Source organism: Monodelphis domestica, chromosome 8 (assembly GCF_027887165.1).
Source record: "Monodelphis domestica isolate mMonDom1 chromosome 8, mMonDom1.pri, whole genome shotgun sequence".
NCBI classification, from domain to species: Eukaryota; Metazoa; Chordata; class Mammalia; order Didelphimorphia; family Didelphidae; genus Monodelphis; species Monodelphis domestica.
This window is the reverse complement of record NC_077234.1, coordinates 241,125,034-241,152,283: the sequence shown is the minus strand read 5'-3', so window position 1 is coordinate 241,152,283 and position 27,250 is coordinate 241,125,034. Positions and strand designations below refer to the sequence as shown.

The 27,250-nt window shown below is 37.7% G+C and overlaps 1 protein-coding gene across 2 annotated transcripts in view; it reads left to right on the top strand.

Annotated features, from left to right (window-relative positions):
* The window catches only part of ADGRG2 (adhesion G protein-coupled receptor G2), a 178,984-nt gene extending 154,473 nt beyond the window's left edge, over positions 1-24,511 (top strand). For both annotated transcript variants that reach the window (XM_007500817.3, XM_056808693.1), the window contains 12 exons: positions 30-186; positions 2,544-2,687; positions 3,274-3,396; positions 4,359-4,404; positions 4,495-4,598; positions 5,499-5,620; positions 8,755-9,023; positions 12,797-12,896; positions 13,431-13,714; positions 17,789-17,890; positions 20,854-21,006; positions 22,846-24,511. In XM_007500817.3, the coding sequence (XP_007500879.1) occupies positions 30-186; positions 2,544-2,687; positions 3,274-3,396; positions 4,359-4,404; positions 4,495-4,598; positions 5,499-5,620; positions 8,755-9,023; positions 12,797-12,896; positions 13,431-13,714; positions 17,789-17,890; positions 20,854-21,006; positions 22,846-23,030 (1,789 nt within the window). In that variant the 3' untranslated portion in view covers positions 23,031-24,511. The remainder of the gene's footprint in view (positions 1-29; positions 187-2,543; positions 2,688-3,273; positions 3,397-4,358; positions 4,405-4,494; positions 4,599-5,498; positions 5,621-8,754; positions 9,024-12,796; positions 12,897-13,430; positions 13,715-17,788; positions 17,891-20,853; positions 21,007-22,845) is intronic.
* The last annotated feature ends 2,739 nt before the right edge of the window (positions 24,512-27,250 follow it).

Below are 27,250 nucleotides of genomic sequence, written 5' to 3'. Positions count from 1 at the left end.
ATTTTAAACTGTCTCCTCTTCCATGATAGGTTGTTAAAAGTGGTGGATGATATTGGCTTGAAACTGAACTTTTCAAATAAGACCATCAGTTTCACCTCACCTTCTTTGGCTCTGGCAGTGGTCAAGACCAATGCCAGCACCTTCACCAAAACGACTTTTGCTGCCCAAGATCCTTCAGATCTCCAGGTAAAGAATGTGGAAACATTTTAAGTTGTTTTATTTCAGCACAATTTTTATTTCAATACAATTTGAGCTATTTTATCACACAATATTTGATGATAATACTTCTTTGATTATGGCGTGTGGGGAAGGGACATATTAAGGTTAGGGAGGGAAGAGACAGTCATTCCCACTTAGATTAGAGTACATGCAAAGTTTGTTCATGACCTGATGAATCTTGGTCTCAGAACCCCTTATTTGCAAAAACTGTTATTTGACATTTTACCTCTCAGATTCATCATCATTTTTTAAACCCTTACCTTCCGTCTTGGAGTCAATATTGACTCCAAGGCAGAAGAGTGGTAAGGGCTAGGCAATGGGGGTCAAGTGACTTGCCCAGGGTCACACAGCTTGGAAGTTTCTGAGGCCAGATTTGAACCTAGGACCTCCCATCTCTAGGACTAGCTCTCAATCCACTGAGCTACCCAGCTGCCCCCTCATCATCATTTTTTAAAAAAAGAAGTTTAAAAAGTCACCACCACTGATGCCTGCAAAGAGAATTTGTCCAATAGTCATTTACCAGCTTCCCTTAGCTATACTATGTTCCCGGTTAACATTAAAGTATTCCTTTGGTCTTTTCTATTTTTGATGGTTTTCTTTTGTCTCCCATATGCAAACAGTTGAAAAGTCTGTGATTTTGTGCCTGTATGGAATGTCTGGTTTGGAACTCCCTCTAGTAAGATAGTTGACAACCAAACTGTGACTTAGTTGAGACATCATTGGTTTTAACTTAGACATATTGAAGTCCCTGGCAAAGTGAATCTATTTTGTAACCCTAGAGCTTAATCTCATTCATTGCTTCAATAATGTATGAAAACTAGGGTATTTAACCAATGATATCTAGTGCATGGGCCTAGGCACTAGACCAATACTTTAGCTTTATATCCTATCCAGCCATCCAACTTGGCCATCTTATTACATGCCTGGTGACCCCCATTTCCTGTTTTTTACCTCTCTAGAACAAAGCACCCAATCTTCCTGAGGGCAAAGACTTTGTAAAAATTGTATGCCCAGCACTTGATGGCAAAATGCTTACTTACTTAATGTTTTTTCATTCATTCGATGTCTTGTCCCACTCAACACAGCCATTATTCCAAATCTTCTCTCTCAAATTTTCCATTGCATCTCTTCTACTTAATCTTTCAGCTGAGTACCTTGCCTCATATTTCTACCAAAACATTGAAACCTATTGATTATTTTCAACATATCCTGTGTGTAGCTTATTTGTACATAATTGTTTGCATGTCTCCCCCATTAAATTGTGAGCTCCTTGAAAGCAAGGACTCTCTTTTATCTTTGTTTCTTTTTAAATTATTATTATTTTTATCTTCGTATCTTCAGCACTTAACACAGTGCTTGGCATATAGTAGGTACTTAATAAATGTTCATTGACTGACTGTTTCTCCTTCTACCTGTTTGACTTCTCCATCTCCTTTGATGAATCATCATCTAAGTCATACCCACTAACTATTGGTGTACCCTAAATCTCTGCCCTGGCTTCTCTTCTCTTTGTACTCTAGATCTTCTCATTTAGTGATTTTATTACCTCTCATGGATTTAATGATGATCTCCACAGATAATGATCTATCACTGGTCTTTCTCCTGAACTCAAGTCCTACCTTGCTAAAACCCTCTTAGACTTTTCAAATTATATATGTGAGAATTATCTCAAACTCACATTTACCTTTCTTCTTAAACTCATCCCTCTTCCTAACTTTCCCATTACTGTCAAAGGCACCTCCAACCCTGGCCACTGAAATCTTGGTGTCCTCTTTGACTTCTCTCTCTTATTCATCCCCCATATCTCATTAATTGCCAAATTATGTCATTCCTGTCTCTTTAACATCTCTTGTAGGTATCCTTATCTCACTCTTCACACAGGCGCTGTTTCAGATCCTCATTATCTTTTGCCTATATTATTGCAATAGCCTCTTAACTGGATTGCCTCAAGTGCTTCTCCATCCATTATGCAACAGCCAAGGTTATTTCCCCATAACTTCCTATAATATGTTGCTCTCCTGTTGAATACATGCCAGTAGCTCATTATAACCTCTAGGATCAAATATATTAACTCCTCTACTTGACTTCTAAATATTCTAAATATATTCTATTCTATATATTCTATATTCTAAATATTCTAAATATAAATAAATAAATATTCTAAATATTCACAACCTGCCCCCTTTCCAGTCCCGTTGTCTAATCAAATGTCATTAGCTTATTTTCACCAATGTGTTCGTCCCCACGCTTCCGACTTCAGACCTTCACCTTTCTCCTTAAATTGTCTCCAGAAATCCATCACATGTCTCTTGGTTGGTTTTCAGGTTACTTTGGATACTCAAGCTCCTGAAAATAGCATTGGTATCATTAATCTCCCCACCCAGCTGTTAGACAATTTATCTGCTGAAGAGTCAGAGATGGCATCTCGAATCCAGTTCAACTTTTTTGAGACACCTACCTTGTTCCAAGTAAGTTTTCTGCTAGTTTCTTCTGTTTCGTTTAAATATTCCCAAACTCACTGTGAATAAAATGACTATTAAAAAGATACTATGCATATTATTTATCTTGATTTCTCAATTGGTTTCCTTTTAAAACTCAGGCAATAAAACATTTATTTTTTAATTGCTTAATATAATTTCTAATGTGGGGAGATGACCTTTTGTAATGAATAGAGCTCTAAACTGTAAATCAGAAAATCTGGGATTTGGTTCCAGTTCTGCCACTAATGGTGTGACTTGGAGCAATTCCGTTGTCTCCAGACTTTGGTTTTCTCCAGAGTAGGCCAGTGAAGTCACCTTCAAGTAGAAACAGGGGCTTCAAAATCCTCGCTAAGGATCCCTGTGGATCATATGTTGACTTAGAAAACCACATAACATTATCTGTGCTCTCTTGTACTTTTCTTTCTTTTGTTAAGCATTTCCAATTACATATTTATCTGCTGAAGTCTCACTCTGGAGTGTGGCCAGTGAGGTCAAAGGACTCTTGAAGCTCTACCATGCTACAGGTCTAATGATTTTCCCCTCGATCACTTGATGACTTTTTTTGGTACTTTAGGACCCTTCACTCAAGAATCTCTCTCTGATAAGCTATGTTATATCTTCAAGTGTGGCTAATCTAACGATCAGAGACTTGACAGCAAATGTGACTGTTACTCTACAGAATACAAGTCCTAATCAGGTAAATCGCTCATATGGTTTTCTACTGACAACTTTCTTTTTAGTGGACTTAACCTAGGAAGATGTCAGCTACCAAAGAGGGACAAGAACTGGAATTCATCTGAAGGGTTAGTCAGGCTAGTCAGAATAGTGTGGGAAGCACTTCCTTTCTACCACCATTTTTTCATCCATTAATTCATTCAAGAAATATTTATCAAAAGCCTCGGCATTGCCCATGAAGCTACCTGATAGGAGGAGAACTTTTTACCTTATCCTTCCAGAATCGAGCTTTCCAGGAACTTCGTGAACACTATTTCCAAATCCATGCTTCTCATTATGACTGTTCTGGGTTTTCCCTGTTATATGTTATCTTCCTGCTACTTAAATATAAACTTCTTGAAGGAACTCAGCAGTTTCTGGCACAAAATATGTGATTAGTGTTCTCTCTCCTTTCTCTCTAACTCTTTCCTCTTTTCTTCTCTCTCTTTTTCATTTCTTCTCCCCTCTCTCTTTCTCTCTCTCTTTCCCCTTCTTCCTCCTTCCCTCTCTTTCTGTCTCTTCCTCCTACTCTCCCTTCTTCCCTTCCTTCTCGACCTCTTTCTCACTCCCCATCACCACTGTTCCTTTCTCTGTTATATATTATACATTATGCTCAAAATTTGGGGGAAAAAACAAGGACTTTACAAACTAGCAGCGGCACTATACAATGTCCACAAATACCCAAACTAAAATACCGTAAGTGACTAAAAGCACTACTGTCCAAAGTACTAGGAGATCAGATGAGGGCGCAGTCAGTACTAGCTTAAGAGAATGGTGGGTCCATTTGCTTCTAGACCGAAGCCTTAGATGAGAACTCTTCCTCTAAAGATCAGGCATTAGAAGAATGAGAAAGGGTAAATCCCGCAGGCCTTTTCCCCAAATTATTTGCTCACCAACTTCTCTTATGTCATGTTTGTAACGCAGTCTCTTATTTCTCCCCTGTAGGATAACTTCACTGTAAAATGTGCCTTTTGGGACCTGAGTAGAAATGGTAGGTTTTGCTGTTACCCATCCCCTGCCCTCGCTCACATACATCCATTGGTCCCATTGATAGGACACGCATTCTTTCCATTGCTAACAGGTGGCAGAGGAGGGTGGTCCTCTGAAGGCTGCACAGTGAAAGACAAGAGAATGAATGAAACAGTGTGCTCCTGCAACCACCTTACAAGCTTTGGCGTTCTGCTGGTAATGTAAAGGCTACATGCTAATAAATAGATCGCAAGCTATAGAGGATCCCAATAAATGTCTTAATGAACAAACATAACTGAATGTTAAACTGGGTAATTCTTTTGAGCTAATGAAAATAGAACACAGAATACACATCTGTTTTGATTATTACAACTTTTTACCTACATAAATAGAGGTTTATGTTAATTGTATATATATATGTATTTTTAATGGCTAGTATTTACACTGTACTTTAAGGTCTGCAAAGAACTTTTACTTCTATTATCTCATTTGATCCTCACTACAACCCTTTGAAATAGGTGCATGTATTATTGTCATTTTACAAATGAGAAAACTGAGGCACACAGAAGTTAAGTGGCTTGCTCAGAGTCACACAGCTAGTAATTGTCTGAGGTTCAATTCAAACTCATGTCTTCTTGGCACCATTTCTATCCACTCTACTGATGAATTAGTGTCTGGAAAATAGCTAAGAATGCTGTAAAAATACTAAATTAAATTATAATAATCATGAGGCAATTGAGAACCCATCTTTTATTTTGTTATGAACATTTGGTAGAGGCAGCTAGGTGATAAAATAAATAGAATGCTGGATTTAGAATCAAGAAGATCTGAGCTTAAATCCTACCTCAGACACTTAATAGCTATGTATCTTTGGATAAATTACTTAACTTCTCTCAACCTCATTTTCATCATCTGTAAAATGGGAAGATGATAGTACCTACCTCACAGGATTGTTCTGAGGATCAAAACTATATAACATATCTAAAATACTTTCTAAATGTAAAAGCAAGGTGTAAATGCTTTTTTTAAAAAGATGATTTTCTTTACTTAAATATATGCATATATTTAAATATATATACATAAATATACATAAGTTTTTAATCTTAATTTTTTTAGGACTTATCCAGAACACCCTTACCACCTATCCAGATGCTGATTCTTACGTTCATCACCTACATTGGCTGTGGATTGTCTGCGATTTTTCTTTCAGTTACTCTGGTAACCTACATAGCCTTTGAGTGAGTATTCTTCCCCTTAAACTGGAATTATGATTCATCAGGATATTACTGACATTCTCAAAATGTGTGTGATGCTATGCTAAGTACCACATAAAGAGAGTTCAGTGTATACTTAAATGCCCCAATGAATCTGTAAGCTCATCAATTCAGATATTTCTTCCATTCATTCATATCACAATCCCTGCAGCCCAAACCTGTCCATTCGCTGTGCCCCTTGTCTTTATGCTTGTTACAGAGAATTCATTCAACAAACAAGAGGCCTTCTTCATTTTCTCCTCCTGCAAACTTAAAATCTAAGAGGAATAGTAACAATATAGTTATTAAAAACACAAATTGGATTAAGTGAAGAATTTGTGTCAAATGGGGAAAAAATGGAAAGATGTGTGTTAATATGATAATATAGATAGAATTCAGAAGAGTTTGAATGGCCTAACCCAGAGTGTGCTCACTAATAGAATAATGGAGATCTCTCAGAAGAGTGCTTCGGATAAATGCATGAAAGCCATCTTTCTCCTTACCCAATTAGTAGGTAATACAAAACTAAAAAGGAACCCGACTTTTATATTGAATGATGAAATCAGGATCCAAAATTATTTTGATAGAATGTCATGATAGGAAGATTCAGATGAAATTCATTAGATATTTAAGTAAATCCTTGCACTTAAATTAAAATCATCATCACAAAAGTAAAAAATAGGGGAAATCTAGCTAGAGAGCAATTTTTGTTTAAAAAAAACCTGAGAACTTCAGTGGATCTCAACTTCCAAAAAAGCCAAGATTTGGAATGGCAACTAGAAAAAACAACAATGAATACAAATTAATAGAAATATCTTGTCCAGAAAAAGAGAGTTGATAGTCCCAACATATTCAGCCTTTGTCAGACTATATCCAGAGTATTGAGCTCTGCTCTAGCTGTTGCAGTTTAAGAAAAACCTAGAAAACCTGGAACATATCCAAGAATTGTTTATCGGGGAACTTTAAAGTCATACAAGGATAGGGTGATGGAACTAAGGATTTTTAGGTTGGATAAAATAATGGAAAAAATAGAAATATATATATAATATGTATATTATATATAAAATATATAAAAAATAGAAAACATACAATACCATATGTAACTACTACTGTGAGGAAGTAATAGAGATCTTTGATGTTTCTTCTAAGAATATTTGATGCAAAAAAATTAAGTGAATTTAGTGGAAAACTATGTGACATATGAGGGAAGTTGCACATTAGGAGCTATACATCAGTATTTTCTAGTTTATTAAAGAATGTTTCTTGAAATAGATATGGCATTTCAGGAGCTTATATATATATATATATATATATATATAATATACATAATATATATGTGTCCTATTGAATAATAGAAAGGAGAGAGTTTAGTGTGCCAGGACAGCAGGAATAACAAATTTCATTAAATAGGTAATTATTTTGGATAGATTTTTAGGAAAACATTAAACTGAATGTTTTTACATCTTAATCTTATGCATAATTTTACTTGAAGAACTTCAAAAACATTTCCTTCAGTGGGAGAGATCAGTGGGAGAAAAGAAAGGTAGGGAGTTCAGGAATAGTAGAGATTGCAACTAGACCTCTCATTTCATTTATATAAGTAATTTCTAGGTGATTGGCAGCTGGGTGGTGCAGAGGATAGAGTGCCAGGCTTGGAGTCAGGAAGTGTTACCTTCATTAGTTCAAATGACACTTACTAGCTGTGTGACCCTGGACAAGTCTTTTAACCCTGTTTGCCTCAGTTTCCTCATCTATAAAATGGGCTGGAGAAGGAAATGGCAATCCATTCCAGAATCTTTAAGAAGAAAATTCCAAAAGGGGGTCATGAAGAATCAGACATGAATGAAACAAATGAATAAAACCAAAAGTTTCTAGATGAGGAAAGTCTGTCTACTAGGGTAGACTGGTATCTTCTCAATAACTTAGGATACTATAAGGAACTATAAGGATAGTATTATTCAAGGATTACGCCATCAGTCATGCAGTCAATGTGTTTCAGAAGCAGGACACCAAATTAGGTCCTCCTGGCCTTAAGGCCAGTTCTCTAGTTACCATGCAAAACTTTCCCTAATTGTAATATTAAGTATAAATCTTTGCATTCAGATTTTGAATATGTAATGGAAAATTAATTTTAAAAAAACTAATTTCCAGTTCTGCTCTTAGATTGGAAAAATCTGGACATCAGAATGGAATTATAGACCTGTCAATGATCCCTGGAAAAGTTCTTAGTCTAATTTGTCAAAAAGTTCTTCATTACCTGGAAAGATTTTAATCAGCATTACTTTTTACATTTTGGAGGCAGAGTTAAGTGAGTTGCCAAGGGTCACACATTACTTTTTCAAACACAAAATTTTTAATGTAATGAATTAGATTACATTGCTATGATTGAAAGGATGTGGTTTTACTATTTCTGTAGCCTTTAGTTATATTCTCAGTTTTTATTTATAGTCTAAAATTACTTTTCTCCATGTTTATATGAAACAAAAACACAATATAGCAGAATCTCAGAATTGGAAGAGACGTCAGAAACTATCTGGAAACCCTTACTTTCTGTCTTAGCCTCAGTTTCTTTCTCTGTAAAATGAACTGGAAAGGAAATGGCAAAATGATCCAGTATCGTTGTCAAGAAAACCCCAAATGGGGCCATAATGAGTCAGATAAGACTGAAATACAACTGAGCACAAACGTTATTCTGAGGAGGGGGCTTTTAGGCTTCATCAGACCATGAAAGAGTTCCAAGATGCAAAAAAGATCAAGAATTCTGGAGATGACCTCTAAGACCCCTTCTAGTACTAAATCTGGTGACTATAGAATAATAAGCTTACTCTAAATAATCTTCCCCAAGCTCTACTGATCTAATTTAGATGACAGAATAGCACATACCAAAGACTGAATTTCCACAAATGTAAGATGATTCCTCATTGTCTCTTAGCCAGGGCCATTCTTTTTATTTAGATTTGCTTTTTCCAAGGGAGGAAATTGAGTCATAGAGAGGTCTCATTTTCTTTATATGAAAAGAAAGAGACTGAGTTTTCAAAGGGAACCTAAAATGACTTGTATGTTTACAAAGGGTTTGCAGAAAGATGTTAACCCATTTTTCTCCCTTTTTATTTTTCCAGAAAAATCCGGAGGGACTATCCTTCCAAAATTCTCATCCAGCTATGTGCTGCCCTACTCCTCTTGAATCTAGTGTTTCTCCTGGACTCATGGATTGCTTTGTATAACATTCGTGGCCTCTGTATCTCCGTGGCAGTATTTCTTCATTATTTCTTGTTGGTTTCATTCACTTGGATGGGTCTAGAAGCTTTCCATATGTACCTCGCTCTTGTCAAAGTGTTTAATACCTATATTCGGAAATATATACTCAAGTTCTGCATTGTGGGTTGGGGTATGTATGATTTTCTTTGCAAAATCCCCCAGAAGTAGAACAGTGTATGAAGTGCTGGACATGGAATCAAGAAGATCTGAGTTCAAATTCTTCTTTGTAGCTGTATTAGTTGTATAAACCTGAACAAGTCACTGAACCTTTTTCTGCCTCAGTTTCCTCATCTATAAAATGAGGATAATACTAGCACCTACCTCCCAACTATCAGAATAGAGTGAGAAAATAATGTTGTGCTTTGCAACCCTTAAAGCACTATAATATTGCTAATTAATATATTCAACATATTATATTCAATTCAATTATAGTTAATCAAAATATTCAATGTATTCAAATTATTATAGTGTTGTATTATTAATATAATATCATTAATATTATTATATTCAATTTCATTATATTCAATTAATTCAAAGCAAAACATTCAATCAAATCAATATATTCAAATTAATATATCATATTCAATCAAAAAGTCAGGTGAAAGTAACAGCAAATGACTGCATGTTTTGCTCATTTCCATCAAATCCCCTGATTCTTAGTAACCATATCCCACCTCTTTCAAGAGTAGTAGCATGGAGGCAGCTAGGTGTCTCAGTACATAGAGTCAGGAAGCCCTGGATTCAGATGTGACCTCAGACACTTCCTAGTTGTGGGATCCTGGGTGAGTCAGTTAATATCAGTTTCCTAGCCCTTACTACTCTTGCTCTATCAGAGGGCTGGTTTGGGTATAAAGGAGAAAAAGTTGATGACCCCAGAAAGTAGGAGGGTGAGATGGATTCCCCCTTCAGTCTTCTTCAAATATATTTCTCCACTAACCCTGCCTTTACTCCCCTCTAATAACTGATTAAAGGGTGAACCTTTCCCCTTGGGGAAAGAGAGAGAAACCATCTCTCTCCCCCTTCAATATGACAAGGAAGTCAACTTAAGATAACGACACCTTATTCTAGCAAATGGTGGTTGGGGTAAGATAAGCAAGATGTCTGCAGGTTGGAGTGTATAGGAAAGAGGGCAAGGAAGTCCCTGTCTGTCAAAGATCTCTTTCTGCCTCCCCCCAGACTTGCCAGCCTGGTCTCTAAGAGGCTCAGAGTTTGGTGACCCTGGTCTTAGCACAGCAGAGCCAATGTCCAGACTCAGGGTGTCACAGGAGCTGTGTGGGATCTTCTTCTTCTCAGGTTCTGCCACAACTCTTGGTGTCTTGGGGGGATGGTGGTGGATGGGATGGTGATTAGGATCATTGAGTGATTCGTATGGCTCAGGAGAGAAATCTCTGATCATGGCTTTCTAGGGCAAGAGAGAGATCAACTGTCTCCCCCTGGAATCTCCTCTTCCCTCACAGATTCCAAGCCTCCCCCATGTGGAGGCAAACTTCAGCATGTCCTCCAGGCTCTGCCCCTCAAAGTCTCTGGATCATTCCTCTGTCACACTGCTTTGGAACTGATACTTGTATTGATTCTAAGGCAGAAGTTGAGCTTTGGGTTTTGTTTTTTTCAAAGAATTTAAAAGGAGTTTCAGGATTAGCTCTGAGTATATTTATTTGTTGAAGTCAAGCTCAAATGAAGATCCTGTGAGGTCTTTGAACTGTGGTCTCTATCCAAAACTTGACCTAAGTGCATATATAATATATACGCCCATGTGAACGTATATTTAAGGTGGCAAGCACTTGCCGGGTACTATTACTCTTGTTATTATTTGTGAGTGAGCCAAAAGGATCTGATGTGAAGAAAGCATCACCAACTGGAAAACCATCTCTAAGTGTGTCTGGCACCCATGATGGGCCAGAGACAATAGGATTTTGTTTGATTGAAAGGAAATTCTGAGGTCTTTTTGTACAAGGCCTTACCCAGTGCAGCCATCTTCTGCACAGCATCCGTGAGAGATGGTCATCTTCAGCTTGGACAGCTGCAGGAATTAGAACGCAATGTGTAATGAAACAGTCATTCCATTTTCAGGTAGCCCGCATTTGCAGGACAAGTTCCTTGTTATATTGAACTACAATCTTCCTCCATAAAGCTTTTATTCGTTGATTCTCTATCTGCTTTCTAGATCCAAGTAGGACGCACCTAAGCCTTCTTTTTATGATCGCTCTTCAAATATTTGTCTATTAATCCTTCATCTTCATGAGCTCAAATCTGGCCTCAAACACTTCTTAGCTGTGTGACTCTGGGCAAGTCCCTTAACCCTGTTTACCTCAGTTCTTCATCTGTAAAATGAACTGGAGAAGGAAATGGCAAATCGCTCTAGGATCTTTGCCAAGAAAACCCCAAATGGGGTCCCTAAGAGTTGAACAGAACTGAAATGACTGAACCAAAAAAAAAAAATACTTTTGTATGGTGCTTTGTTGTTTTCAAAGCACTTTAATATACATTAAGAGGAGTGTTCCTAGTAGTATGACAGAGGCAAATCGCTTACCCCCGATTGCCTAGCCCTTATCACTCTTCTACCTTGGAACCAACACTTAGTGTCCATTCTAAGACAGAAGGTAAGGATTAAAAAAAAAAAAAAAAGAAGTGCTATAGTGCAAAATGGGTTTGGGTGGCAATCCAGTTTCAAGTAATTACAATGTATACACTGAGCAAGTCAATCAGCCTCAATTTCCCTATCTGTAAAACAGAGATATTGTGCAATACGTATGCAACTTATTTTCCAGAGTTGCTTTTGGAAACCCTAAGGTACCATATATGTGAGTTATGATTGGCATGACTTCAGTTGACTCTCACAAAATTCATGTGAAGTAAAAAGGGCAAAACTTATCATCCTTATTTTTATGAATAAGAAAAATGGTTCTTAGTGGCTTAAATGATTTGCTCATTGTCCCATAGTTCACCAACTGTAATGAAAAGAATCAAAGCCAGAATTAGAATTCAAGTCTGACAACTAGTCCACTCCTTTTTATAATATCCTGTTAATCAACATGCCCCCTACCTGTCAAGCCTTCTCTTCTCCAAGTTCAATATCCAGCCTTCTTTATCTTCGTTACACTCCTGTTCTTTCCATGGCCCAACTTTAAGACCCTACACTATCTTGGTCATTTCAGTAAGTAGTATGAGTTTTTTTGAGAAGGAAAAATAGTCCTTTTTTTAAAATTTGGGGTGAGGGGCAGGAGTCAAAGAGAAAACAAATCATTGTGATCCACATTAGTCCTCACCCTAATCTTCTTTTCAAAAGCCATATTTCTGATAGTCAAGGGCAAAAGATAGTTCCATGTTCTTTTTTTCCTAAAAGTGGTCTCATTCAGATAATGAGGAGTATATCATTCTGTGAGGATAGATACAAACAACTTCCTACTACCAAGGGTTAGGTTCAGAAATCAAACAGGCTAACATGATCAGTTCATTGGAAACCCCTGGTGGTATCATTATAGATTTCCTTTTGGGTTGTTGTCAAATACATCTCTGTTGAATATGCATCACTTATAGTTTACCTTCTGGTACTGGTCAGTTTGTATGACCCTTGACCCTTCTTGATACCCTCAGAAGAAAATGTGTACTACATGGCTCAGTAAGTAGGTAGAGCCTAGAAGTAGAAGATCCTGGGTTCAAATATGGCCTCAGACACTTCCCAGCTGTGTGACTTTGGACAAGTCACTTAATTCCAATTGCCTAGCCCTTAATGCTCCTCTGCCTTAGAACCAATACTTAGTATCAATTCTAAGACAGAAGGTAAGGGTTTAAGGGGGGGGGAAAGGAAATTGTAATGTTATTTTATTTTCTCCATATTTTGTGTATTAGAACCTTGTTCTAATTTTTTTCTTACATTTTCATTTCTTTTCATCATTCTTCCAGGTGTCCCAGCTATAATTATAGCCATTGTGCTGGCTATATCACCTGATAACTATGGAATTGGTTCCTATGGAAAATTCCCCAATGGTTCACCTGATGAATTGTAAGCACAGATCTGCCAGAAGGATTGCTATTGCTTGCTGGGAAACGGACTTCTCAGGAAAATGGCATGATGGAATCACTGTTGGCACAGAGTCCTTTCCTAATAGAAATTGGTTAAATTTATAACAAGTCTTGTGGTCAGGACTGTAATAAAGCAAGCTAATTGGACATTCCACTTGGCTCCTGAAGCATAGGAAAATCAAGGGAAGAATTTTTTAAATCTTCATATAAACCTTAAAAAAAGAAAAATTACATTAACTTGATGAAATAGAGTCTTCATTGCAGTCTTTGTATGGAATGAATTTCTGTCAGTCCAAATAACTTATTAAACACGTTCGTAAATCCCTTTAATTTTCCATGAAGATGCAAATTTTACTTGAGATTGATTTAAAAGGATGGATTAATATTAGCACAGTGATTGTTACTTTTCACATTTCATTGTCCATTCGTGTATATAGATCTTTGTATAGAATAATTACGCTGGTTTGCAAATGTGATGCAATGGTTGATTCTTTGTCTTTTTTTTCCATTTCAGTTGCTGGATCAACAATAATGTTGTATTTTACATTACTGTGGTAGGATATTTCTGTGTGATATTCCTGTTGAATGTCAGCATGTTCATTGTAGTACTAGTTCAACTTTGTCGGATCAAAAAAAAGAAGCAACTTGGTGCCCAAAGGAAAACAAGCATCCAGGACCTTCGGAGTGTTGCTGGGTTGACCTTTTTATTGGGGATCACTTGGGGATTTGCCTTCTTTGCGTGGGGACCAGTTAATCTCCTGTTCATGTATCTCTTTGCCATCTTTAATACTTTGCAAGGTAAGGTTTCTGGCTTGACCTAGACTTAAGGGCATCTAGTTGAGTGTCTAACCAGATGTCTAGAAGTAACTTGTGATTGCCTCTTGAAATAAGGCATTTATTAGACAAAAGCATTTTATTAAAAGAGAGATTTGCCTTGGAGAAGACTGCTTTTCAATCCTGCTAACCAGAAGAAACATGATTTCCTGATTCCTGAACTTAATTTTGGCCGATCTAATTGTGTAGGATTTCATTCTGGAGGGCAAAGGAGGGCTATATTCCTGAGAATGCTGCAGATTCACATTTTTAACCCAGACAGAATACTCTTCCACCCTTGCTTTGATTTTCTCATTTGTAAAATGGAGCAACCAGTACCCATTCCCTCTTGAACTTACAAAGCTATTTAAGATCAAATGAAAGAAATTCCATAGTGGCTCATGGGAATTTCAGAATATAACTATGTAATACTATTTTGTAGCTATACAGAATCAGTTTATATCAGCATTACATATACATAGTATACATTTTTTTAAACCCTTACCTTCCATCTTAGAATCAACACTGTGTATTAGTTCCAAGGCAGAAGAGCGGTAAGGGCTAGGCAATGGGGATCAAGTGACTTGCTCAGGGTCACACAACTGGGAAGTGTCTGAGGTCAGATTTGAACCCAGGACCTCTTATCTCTAGACCTGGCTCTCAATCCATTGAGCTACCCAGTTACCCCCATAGTATACATTATATACATAGGCACAAGGTTCTATCCAAACACAAACACCTGGTAAGTCCCTAGCTTGTATAAGGGACCATGATAAGTGACTCTTCTGACACTGGAGACACAACAGTTTAAAGGATTCCCCAGGAAACCAACCTAGAAGTTCTAGTAGTGACTACCGAGGAATGATGAGATATGGCATTCCTGCCAAGGCTAGCACTCTGCCCATCCCTCTAAAGGTATGAGAATCTGGAGATGGTCAGCTGGACGACAAGGGGATAAAACAGAACCCTAAAGGGCCTTCCAGAGCCCCCTATTTCTCTAGTTGTGTACAGTGTGTACTATCTAGTCATACTTGATGTACTGGAAATAATTTTCATACTTCCATGAAATCCAAAGTGTGTGTGTGTGTGTGTGTGTGTGTGTGTGTGTGTGTGTGAGAGAGAGACAGACAGACAGACAGACAGACAGACAGACAGACAGACAGAGGCAGACAAAGGGAAAAGAAAGAGAGAGAGAAGGAGTTAGAGTAAAATTTGAGGTTGAGTCAACTGATTGGAAAGATTTAAAAGGTAGGTGAATGTATCGTAGGAGCATGTTTCTCTTGTGGCTAATTCTAGCAAACCAAAACCTTTGGGGCAGCCAGATAGCGCAGTAGATAAAGAACCAGCCCTGGCATTGGGAGGACCGAGGTTCAAGTCTAGCCTGAGTTCTGCAACCCTGGGCAAGTCAGTTAACCTCCATGGCCCAGCCCTTACTGCTCTTGGAATGATGAGCTCCAAAGAGGTTCTTATGGAGCGTCCTTTAAATGAGAGCTCCCCATTTTGAAAGTTAGACCCAGCTCTATCTATGCATTCCAGAAGAAACTTCTAGAGCTGTGAAGATCACTTTACCAAAGCAATAGTAATAATCAATCCATCATTCAGTAACTTGGTTAGTTTTTTGTGATTGTATCACGCCTTGTCAGTAGGAAGCACGGAGGCTCACCCTTTAGGAGTTTATCAGCAATAAAACTTGGTCTATGGACCTGCCTTTCCTTTTTCTTAACTATCACTTTTTACCTTTGACTGGGTTCCCATCTGCTTTCCTCATCTCATTCTTCCATTGCTTTGGGCTCCCAAAACGTCATTTTATGGTTCCACTTATTGCAAAGCAACAAATCATTCTGCTCTTTCCCAAGAAATTCCGAGCTGAGATTCATCTCATTGTCCATTGTGGCTCTTTCTCCTTATTTTGTTCAGCTTGGAAAGCATCAGATACTCCTGTGGGTTACATGAAGTCTCTGTTTTAACTTACAATATTTAGAATGAGGTCAGTGGAATATCTGGCAAATTATTTCCATAAATCATAAATCATCCACAAATTACATTCCAGCATTTACTGCCCTTATTATGATAGATCAGCTCCTAATTTTAATGGCAAATCAAGTTGTTGCATTGTAACCTGATAGGAGTAATTATTCTTTCAACAAACATTTAAGTGCCTGATGTGTGCCAAGCACTGTGCTAGGTCCTGGGCATACAAAGACAAAAATGAAACATCGTTTTCTGTTAATGCTTGGCTTGGTTAAAACAAGGTAATTTGTGGGGAGAGACACTGAAATCTGGGGAAGAATCAGGAAAAGCCTTGGAGAGAAGGAGGTCCCTGAAAGTATCGTTTTTTAAAAAATCTTTAACATTTCAATTTTTTTATTTTAAAGCTTTCAATTTTTTTATCTTTGTAAAGATGTTTTACTTTACCATTTGTATGTAATAGCAATTTTCCACATAAGTTTTCTGAAGTTCTGTGATCCAAATCATCTCCCTCCTTCCCTTCCCAGAGTTCTGAACCAATTTGATCTGGGTTAGGCATGTATGATTATGCAAAACATATCCCTGAAAGGATGCTTGAAGGAAATTTGGGATTCTAAGAAGGGGAGATGAGTGTATTTAATGCATAATTGTCAGCATGGAGGAAGGCACAGAGATGAAAGATGGAGGCATCATGTGTGAGTTACAGCAAGAAGGCCAGGTTAGCTTGAGTGAGGACTGCATGAAAGAGGAATGCATTCATGAGTTCATAGCTAGCCTCAGTTATGTGACTAGTTAACTTACTAGTTATGTGACTGCCCAAGTCACTGAACTCTGCTTGCCTCCATTTCCTCAACCGTAAAATGAGCTGGAGAAGGAAAAGGCAAACCATTGCAGTCTCTTTGCCAAGAAAACCCAAGATGGGGTCACAGAGTCAGACAACTGGACCACACAAGAGTAAGAGCCAGTAAAGTTCATTGAGCAGAAGATGGCATGTTTAGACCTGTGTTTTAGGGAATGATGCTTTGATAGCTGTGTGAAGACTAGGTTAGAGAGAGGAGAGAGTTGAAGTGAAGAGACTAATTAAAAAGCTAATACAACAAAGAGCCTGCCAAAAGGAGAGGAGGACCTGAATTAGTGGGGTGCTGTGTGAATTGAGAAAATGGGGGCAGAAATGAGAACTGCTGTGGAGGTGGAGCAGACAAGACTTGACAAGTGATTGGAGGCGTACGGTGACGAGGTGCTCCGAATGACTCCGAAGTTGTGAGCCTGGGTGACTGGAAGAACAATTACAGAAGTTCCGTTTTGGACATGTTCAGTTTGAGATGCCTGGAGACATACCCTTTGAAATATCCAAGATAGTCATTAATGTAGGACTGAGGCCCAAGGAGAGGCAAAGCAAACGGGAAAAGATACTGAAATCAAATGTTTATGTTGAGAGAAAGCAGAACAGGCATTGCAATGTAGTGGAAAGAATCCTGGATATGGAGTCAGAGGACCGAAATTCAAATCCTAGATGTGCCCTTACTACATTATGAACTTGGGCAAGTCACTGAATCCCTCTGGGCCAAAGTTTCATCCAGAAAATAAAGGCTTTCTATTAAATATCCTGTAAGGTCCCTTCCAACTCCAAATCGATGATCTTATGATTTGTGCAATATTCAAGACACCCATCTTCTTGACAAAACAAATATGAACCCCAGTAGGGGCAAACCCATCTTAAAATCAAGACTAGGAAGCCAGTAAGTTGGCAGGAGAAGAGAGTAGTGTTGGCACAAGGAGAGTATTCACTTTTTAAAAGTATTATTCACTTTACAGAGATTCATTATGAGATTCCTTTGGCTAGCAAACATCCATAGTAACTTGAAAATATCCAATTCTTGAAAATTATTTTTATAGAATTCATCTTTTAATCATGTTAGTGTCTATTAAACAGAATTCTACTATGAATATTAATAATATTTTGATATTATTAATACTAAATATGTTATCATCATATAAGACTTAGTTAGAAAGTTATTGTGTTACCTTTCATCAGCATATGACCCTATAAAAATTATAAAACTGTTAAGTGCCTTTTCCTCTTTTTTAAAGGATTCTTCATCTTCATCTTCTACTGTGTGGCAAAAGAAAATGTCCGGAAACAGTGGAGACGATACCTTTGTTGTGGCAGATACAGGCTGGCTGAAAATTCTGGTAAAAATACACAGTATATAATTATTATTATCATTACATTCCAGCTTCTTCATTTAAGCTTGTAAGGTATCTTCAGATGCATTTGGTAGAGATTATATATATTTAGACCCAAATGTAGAAAACAATGTCTCCAAATAGATCAGAATATCTGCAAAATGGCAAGTGAAACCTGCTCAGTTCCAAAGAAAGTCAGTTGATCAATGTTCAATTTTTTAAAAAATAAAATTTCAAATATACTTGTTAACAGTCCAATAGTCTAAGAGTTCATCCTATTATATAAAGTCCAAGCTCAAATTGGAAGCATTCAGTGGAATGCTCCAGAGATCTCTGTTGCTCAACACTTTTATCAGTGAGTTAGGTAAGATATAGATAACATGCCTATTAGATCTGCAGGTGGCATAATGCTTAGAGATGCTCATAGTCAAAATTGAAAGATCTTGGCAAGCCAAAACACCAGACTCAACTTTAAAATATGACATTAGATTTAGAGGTAGAAGAGACCTTGAAGCCATGTGGCTCAGGCTTCTCATTTCATAGATGACAAAACTGAGATAAATGTAAAGTCATACACTTGGATTCAAAAACTCAACTTCAGAAGTACTCTGGAGGGATGGTGAGAGAACAATTTGTTTGAAAAAAGATCTGGAGGTTTTAGTGGACCTCAAACCCTATATGAATCAAAAATGATATAGGAGCCACATTTTGTATTAAGAAAGGTAAATGTCCAGGAATAAGGAGGTAATCATTTTTCTATACTACAGACTGCATCTAGAGTATCATGTTCATCTCTGAGTGCAACATTTTAAGACAGCCATTAGGAAGCTAGAGAGGCTCCAGAGGGGCAAAGAGTCTCAGGGTGACATTATATGAAAATCAGTGGAGGAAGCTGGTATTGTTTTGCCTGGAGAAGACTTAAGAGAAATAAGATAACTACCTTCAATTATTTAAAGGTCTGTGGTATGGAAGACGAATGAACTAGGCTCATCGTCCTACCTAGTGAGAATGCAGGACTGGCAGCATAGGGTGAAACTTGCAAAAAGGCAAATTTAAAAATAACTTCCTAACATTTAGAGCTATTCAAATGTTCATTGTTTTGAATCAGGAGTGGGTTTTCCCTCACTGGAGGTCTTTAAACAAATTCCAGATGACCCTTTGTTGAGATTATTGTAGAGTGTCTTCTTATTCAGGTATGGATTGGAACTGATGGCCATTGAGATACCTATGAGCTTTGAAGTTTTTTGAGTCTTCAAAATGGAGTTCAAAACCAGTTGTTACTTTAAAAAAAAAAAAGTTGTTTTAAAAATTAATGAAATCCTTCATGAAGGATTGTTTTAACTTATTTTCTAACATTTTTAAAGTAAAAAATTAATTTAAAAATTAACTTCATTGTTCATGTTTTACATTCAACTTTTAGATTCTAGAGCAGACGAGTATTATTAATCAGTTTGTAGATGAGGAAACCAATTTCCGCATATAATTCTTAGCATATTTTGAATTGTTTTAATTTGTCTTTTTTTCCCTTCTTGGACACATACAAACTTAGATTTAGAAGACCTGGGTCCTAAACTGAGATCTTCCTCTTACTACCTTTGAGATTTAGAGCAAGGAATTTCATCTTTTATGTATGAAAGATATTCAACTTAATGAAATGAATTTGAAATTTATTTGACCGGTTTCAACATTTTAAAATATAAATACAAAAGAATTAAATAAACCATGTTAAGAAACAGTGCAAAGGCAATTAGCCAAGTAGAGCTTTCACAGAAATCCATTATTCTATCATGATTGTTCGTCCTTTGGCCCCACAAGCATTATGAATCTATACGATAGATCCCACGAGGGTAGGGGAGTATGGCTAAGTAGGGACTTTATATAGTTCTATTAAGAACATACTTGGGGACTGTCTCTGTACATCGACTTTTCCACTTAAATCTCCTTCACGCACAAGTGTCTGTTCACACTCATCTATCATAGATGAAAACGCACAAAGACAATCGTCATCCTCGGTTACTGAGAGACTACTACTATCCTAATTAGCAAAATGGAGAAAATAATACTCACATTAAACCATAGAATTTTTGTGAAGGAAGTGCTCATAAGCCTTAACTTATTATGCTGTGAAAGCATAAACTAATAATAATAATCTACAAAATGTGGGGTTGGACTAAATTATCTCTAAGGTCCCTTCCAACTGAACAATTTGATAATCCTATGAATTAGTTAATCAAGCACCTGGGTCAGATTTGTTTTCTTTTGTTTTCTTTTCTTTTCTTTTAAACCCTTACCTTCTGTCTTAAAATCAATACTATATATTGGTTCTAAGGTAGAAGAGTAAGTAAAGGCTAGACAATAGGAATTAAGTGATACAGCTAGGAAGTATCTGAATCCAGATTTGAACCCAGGACTTCCTGTTTCCAGTCCTGGATCTCTATCTACTGAACCACCTTACCATTCCCCTAAGATTTATTTTTAATGATAAAATTAAGAAATAATGAGGAAATCTATTTTGAGGCATTTTTCCATAAATATTATGGTTTATGACAGTGATGGTGAACCATTTAGAGATCAAGTGCCCAAACTGTAACCTTCATGCCACATGTAATACTTCCTCCTCCCCCCCCACCCCACCTCACCCTAGACAGGGAAGGGAGGAAGCTCTTCCATTGAGTTGCTGGGCAGAGGGGCAGGTGATGAGAAATGTTCTCAGGTGCACATGGAAAGAGGGAAGAGAGCAGCCCCTCTGGCCCTTGTGCCATAGGTTCACCAATACAGGTTTATGATTTCTAATGAAAGCCATGAGTTTACTTTTTTTGAACAATAAGGTCTTGATATATATGTAATTCTTTTGTAAGCTCTTGAAGTGTGATCATAGTTTCTAGAATTCATTATCGCCCATATAACTATCCCTTGCATTTTTGCTTGAACAAACTGCACTATTTTCTGTAATGCTTATTCTGCTATAGACTGGAGTAGAACTGCTACTAATGGTTTAAAGAAGCAGATTGTAAACCAAGGAGTGTCCAGTTCTTCAAATTCCTTACAATCAAACAGTAACTCCACTAATTCTACCACCCTGCTAGTGAATAATGATTGCTCAGTACACGCAAATGGGAATGGTATGTATATCTCCATCTAGTATTTCTCGAGCTATTTTTTATGTATTTTTAAAAGTCAATCTATCCTCTTGTGACATCCTTTCTAAGCCCAGAACATAATTACATACAACTTGTTCGTTCAAATGGTTGTCAGTTATTAAAGAGAAATAGCCATCCAATTTGATTCATGTTGGTATACAGTGGAACTAATTTCCAAAAGAATATCCACTTCTCATGTGAACTGTGACTGAATGCAAAGTTTTAACGTTGCTAAGTCTGAACTGAGTATCATCTTTAAACTCCATTACTGTGCTCCTTGAGAGCTTTATTGAAAAGATCAAGTAACCGCCAATTCCTGGGACATCTTAACTAGACACTTCCTCTATGTTTAAACCTTGCTATTTTGTTACTTATCCTATTTACTAATCCTTTCTTCTCCTATTGCTTCTTTTAGTCAATATTCAGTTGCACAATGCTAGCAGATAAAACATGGCCTTCTGTATTATCAGGTGGATAGATTTCAGTTGCTATGCTTCATAAGGCCAGGAATTCTGGTACTGGTATCAGAAGTAGCCACCTGTTTCTCTTTTACAAAAGTGGGCTCCTCATATATAAGCCTTATCTTTTATATCTTGACATTTTTGCTTCTTAATATTTGTTATTATTTTATGATAATTGCAATTTCCTTGGCTAATAGTTATTAGAATATCTTTTCTTCTCATGCTATTTATCACCCTTCATGACTTATTGAATAGTTTAAGTGGTTAGTATGTCTGTCCAAAAGAATTCAGAGTTCCCAAAGTCAGTAGTTTCTTTGTACCTTATTGTACCATATTTGTGTGTATCCCATAATTCTATGTGTACCACAATATACATAGATTCTGAAAACAATGTAAAAGGTTCCATCCCTTTGAAGGATGGAATTAATGGCAGATCTTCTACAGCTTGATACCGTTTTAGGGTGAGAACTCTCACCATTTTCTATGATGGCTGTGATGGGATTAATAATTTTCTAAGCATTGAGGAGAGTCAAAAGAAATCAAGATCAGCTTGTTCCAAGGTCATACACACACATGCATGCATGCACGCACACACACACACACACACACACACACACAGAGAAGAAAGAAATTCAGTTCTGAAGAGGAGAGTCACAGATATGTAGTGAGTCACTGAAGATGGCATGTTAAGACACAATTGTGCTCTCACCTGTAGTTCCTGCTGCTAAGAGGCTAAGGCTGATGGACTGATTGAGCATAGGAGTTCTGACCTATAACAAAGCCAAAGCCAATCAAATGTACACACAAGTACAGTACCAGTGTGGTGAGATCTTGAAAGTGAAAGGCTTCCAAGTTTGTCTAAAGAGGGCTAACTGAGTCCAGTAAAGCTGAGCAGAGTTTCCATGTTCATCAGTTTTCAGACAGGACCCATGAGTGGTAGCTATGTCCTTCCACCCAAGGGGAAACCCAGAGCCAGTCCCTCAAAAAAAAAAAAAAAACCCAAAACAAAGGAAGCCTAGATTCTCGACTGGCAGTCCATATCTCCTCAGGAGGAAGTTGGATTCATATAAAAATTGTACTAAATGGATTGCATTTTCCAATCCAATTCATCTAGAGTCCCTTCCAGGTCTATGCCTATGATAAATAAAATGTATATATTTATTAATTATTAATCTTATTCAATATTAATATTATTTATTATATTATTAAATATTAAATAAAACGTAATTATACCCTATAACTATTAAGGAGGAAGCTTCTCTGTATAATGCATATGGCAGGGCATAGTGAGATAGTCTCATCTTTTAGCAAATGGTTACTACTGCTAATATATGAAGTGAACCTGCTAATCTTCCTCTAGGAAATGCCTCTACAGAAAGGAATGGAGTCTCCTTCAGTGTCCAGAATGGTGATGTGTGCCTGCATGACTTCTCAGGAAAACAACATGGATTTAATGAGAAGGAAGATCCCTGTAACAGCAAGAATCGAATCTCTCTCAGAAGGACTTCAAAGAGGGGGAGCCTCCATTTTGTTGAGCAAATGTGATAAAAAAAAAAATTCCAGCACAGTGCTGGGTAGTGGAAGAGTGGAAGAGTGGAAGAGTATCAGAGTCTTTACTTTTACACAATGTGAGAAGGACTCAAAGCTGACTTATTTAGGGCTCCAGGTCCTTGGGAAGAAAAGATTCAGAACTGGCAAGGACCAAGCATTGTTGGGGAAAAAAAAAGAATTTCAAAATTCTGTTAGAGAAGATCTATCAGAAGCTACTTTGGAGCTCACCTTTATTTGCCATTTGAGTCATCATTCTTCTTTTCAGAGAGAGCTGTTTTTAAGCATTTAAACTATAGAAATACTAAGTAAATAATCTATGTAGTACAATGTAAAATGCATACGTGATTACAACCTAGACAATGCTTATTTCCTTTGTTATCATAACATGCAACAGCTGTTAATTACAATCTTCGGGAGCTTTGTCCTAATTGTTGAACATAAGTTAAATATCATGGACCGTCAACATTTTGTTCAACTTGAAAAAGCATATCTATTTATTTCCTATAATGTAATATGTTTTCTTTTGTACAGAACAGTGGTTGCATTTTGTTTCAAGCTATAACTTAGGAAATGCTAGCTGATGCAATGAACTCCCAAATTCTGCTCTGTATTAGCCTAAAGATTAAACAGTATGAAATGCATCAATGTACACAGGCCAACTTCTAAAGATAGCGGCTAAACTGAAATGTATAAGTGGACCTTGAACCAGTTCTTGGTTACCTGATTCCAAGACCTGATTCTGGTTCTTTTAGTCCAGTTTCAAAGTTGTCACAGGAAGGAAGGGAAGGAGGCATTCTGCAGACCACTTAGCAGAGCAGTTCGAATCTTTGAGCAACCTAATTCACTGCCACTTTTCAATTCTCTAGGAACCTTCCAAAAAGAAGGGACGGAATAGCATTACTTTTCAATGGACATGTATTTAAGGAAAGATTGCCAATTGCTATTCCTTAGGAGCAAGATAGTTGCATGGTATATGGTTGACTTTTAAGACTGTTAAGCTCTTGCTTATCCTGAGATAGAATTAATACAAAAACTATTATAGAAGTATCGGGACATATCATGTCTCAAAGACAGGTGTACAGTGACGAAGGTAAGCATGAGATTGAGACGGGTAGAATATCCCACAATATTATCATTCCTCTGAAGACCAAACCCTAATTTGTAGATAGTCGATGGCTTTACCTTTGCTTCACATTGACAGTATCTTCATCATTTCCCCAAGTATGTTCTTAATAGGAACTATATAAAGTCTCTACTAAGCCATACTCTCCTACCCTCGTGGGATCTATCGTATAGATTCATAATGCTTGTGGGGCCATAGGACAAACAATCATGATAGAATAATGGATTTCTGTGAAAGCTCTACTTGGCTAATTGCCTTTGCACTGTTTCTTAATATGGTTTATTTAATTCTTTTGTATTTATATTTTAAAATGTTGAAACTGGTCAAATAAATTTCAAATTCATTTCATTAAGTTGAATAACTTTCATACAGATAAACTTGTTTAAAATAAAAGTGTTACATAAGTACAACAAATTAGCAGTAAAGGCCTGAGTATAAAAATATTAATAACATTTTCCAGAGAAACCTGAACCATACTAGTTCACAAGAGTTCTTAACTTTTTTGTCAGCGGTCAATCAAAAACTCTCTCCTGGAAGACAGAATAATAGTTGATATGAAAATATCTGTAAGAGAAAGTAGGTAGCATTGGGAATAGAGAGTCAGGCTTGGAACTGGAAGGACCTGGGTTCAAATATGACCTCAGACACTTCCTAGCTGTGTGACCCTAAGCAACTCACTTAACCCAGATTGCCTAGCCCTTGCTTCTGTCACAGAGTTATTACTCTGACAGAAGATAGAATTAGGAAGAAAGGAAGGAAGGAAGAGAAGGAGGGAGGGAGGGAGAGAGGAAGGGAAGAAGGAAGGAACGAAGAAAGGAAGGAAGGCAGGAGGGAAGGGATGAAGGAAGGAAGGAAGGAAGGAAGGAAGGAAGGAAGGAAGGAAGGAAGGAAGGAAGGAAGGAAGGAAGGAAGGAAGGAAGGAAGGAAGGGAGGAAGAGAGAAAGGAAGGAAGAAAGGGAGGAAGAGAGAAAGGAAGGAAGGAAGGGAGGAAGGAAGGAAGGAAGGAAGGAAGGAAGGAAGGAAGGAAGGAAGGAAGGAAGGAAGGAAGGAAGGAAGGAAGGAAGGAAGGAAGGAAGGAAGGAAGGAAGGGAGGGAGGGAGGGAGGGAGGGAGGAAGAGAGAAAGGAAGGAGGGAAGGAAGGAAGGAAGGAAGGAAGGAAGGAAGGAAGGAAGGAAGGAAGGAAGGAAGGAAGGAAGGAAGGAAGGAAGGAAGGAAGGAAGGAAGGAAGGAAGGAAGGAAGGAAGGAAGGAGGGAAGGAGGGAAGGAAGGAAGGAGGGAAGGAGGGAAGGAAGGAAGGAAGGAAGGAAGGAAGGAAGGAAGGAAGGAAGGAAGGAAGGAAGGAAGGAAGGAAGGAAGGAAGGAAGGAAGGAAGGAAGGAAGGAAGGAAGGAAGGAAGGAAGGAAGGAAGGAAGGAAGGAAGGAAGGAAGGAAGGAAGAAAACTTGCCTTTGTTGGAAACAGAGTAGGTCAAAGCTCCCATGTAGATCAGAGTGACATCGGGCTCTTGAGTGGCCTGAGTGAGAAAGGGAAACCCTATCTTTAAATACACACACACTCCTGTGAAAGATAGACATCACAGGTACCCTGAAAAAGGCTCAACACCAGAAGTGCTAGTCCTCCCTGGCACTAGATGGTGCCATAGTGCACAGAACACTGATCCTCCCACCAGAGGTGCTAGTCTTCCCTGACCAGTTAGGTGGCGCCATAGTGCATAGAACATTGATTGATCCTCCCACCAGAGGTTCCAGTACTGGTGGCTCCAATAAGCTGTAGTGTGTAAAGCAGCCACACCTCATTAGGCTGAGGGTAGCCAACAGACCTGAGACCCCTTATTGACTTAGGGGGATGTCGACCCCAAATATCTGCAGATTTCTGCCAGTGGAATGAGGAGATGCGAACAATTTGTTCCAACAGCCACGAAGATGGCTAAAGCAGGTGCTATGGAGCCCTGGGAGCTTGGTCGTACATGGAAGGTGCCGAGGTCATCCACCCATCCTAGACCAGTCATCTTGACTTTTGTCTTGCCACAGACCTCAATGATTGGAAGTCCACCTCCCTTAAATCCAATTCACTCTCAAGTCTAGACATCGCCCACGATGTTTTTGTTCCTCTTTAGAAAAAACAAAGGATGAACACAAAATCACTATATAAATGTATTTTTGTTTTCTTTTTTAAAAAATAAAACAAAATTTTTGATTTTTTGAAAATTAAAAAACTGGAACAAAAAGATGAATCTAGTATTATTTCACTCATTTGGATGCTAATGTGGAGGTTTAGGACTACTTTGATGAATTCAATGACTGCAACTTATCAGAATATTTATTCTTTGGTGAAAGGATTCACAATATAAGATCCAATTCTTGGTTTACTTCTTTTTATTCCTTTATAAAGGCCTAAGAAAAAGAACCTGAGTCCCTTGGCATATATATAATAAAGATTTCACTTGACATATTCCTTTCTTGCCCAAAATTCATTGATATTACCCTTGTCTTTCTATTTTAGAGTTGCTACTAAGTCAGAAAGTAAAGGTTTAGAAAAAGAAAAGAGGCAGCGAAGTGGCACAGTGGATATAATGCCAGGCCTGGAGTCAGGAGGACCTGAGTTTGGGGTTCAAATTTAGCCCCATACACTTCCTAGCTATGGACCCTGGGCAGATCACTTAACCACATTTATCTAGCCCTTGCCCTTCTGTCTTAGGGATTTTACTAAGAAAAAAAAGTCAGGATTTTAAAAAATCCGTTGGCACGTTGCTTTCAGATGACACAAAGTTTGTAAGATGCTTTTGCTTGTAATTTCGTCCTTAAACCACCTTATGAAGTAAGCAGGGAAGGCACCATTTTCATTATCCACATTTTACAGAGGAGTAAGGCCAGAAACAGAACAGAAAGGCTGTTAACTCCTTCAAGGCTAGAATGCTATGGCATGGCCTTATGATCTACTTCATTGTCATTTCTCTACAATACACTAAGTTCATTCATTCATTCATTCTTTAAGTCAAGGACAATAAAATGGCAATAAGACATCACATATTTACACTTTTGTCTTTGTATCGACAGCACTTAGAACATTAGTATTAAACACATGGTAATGTT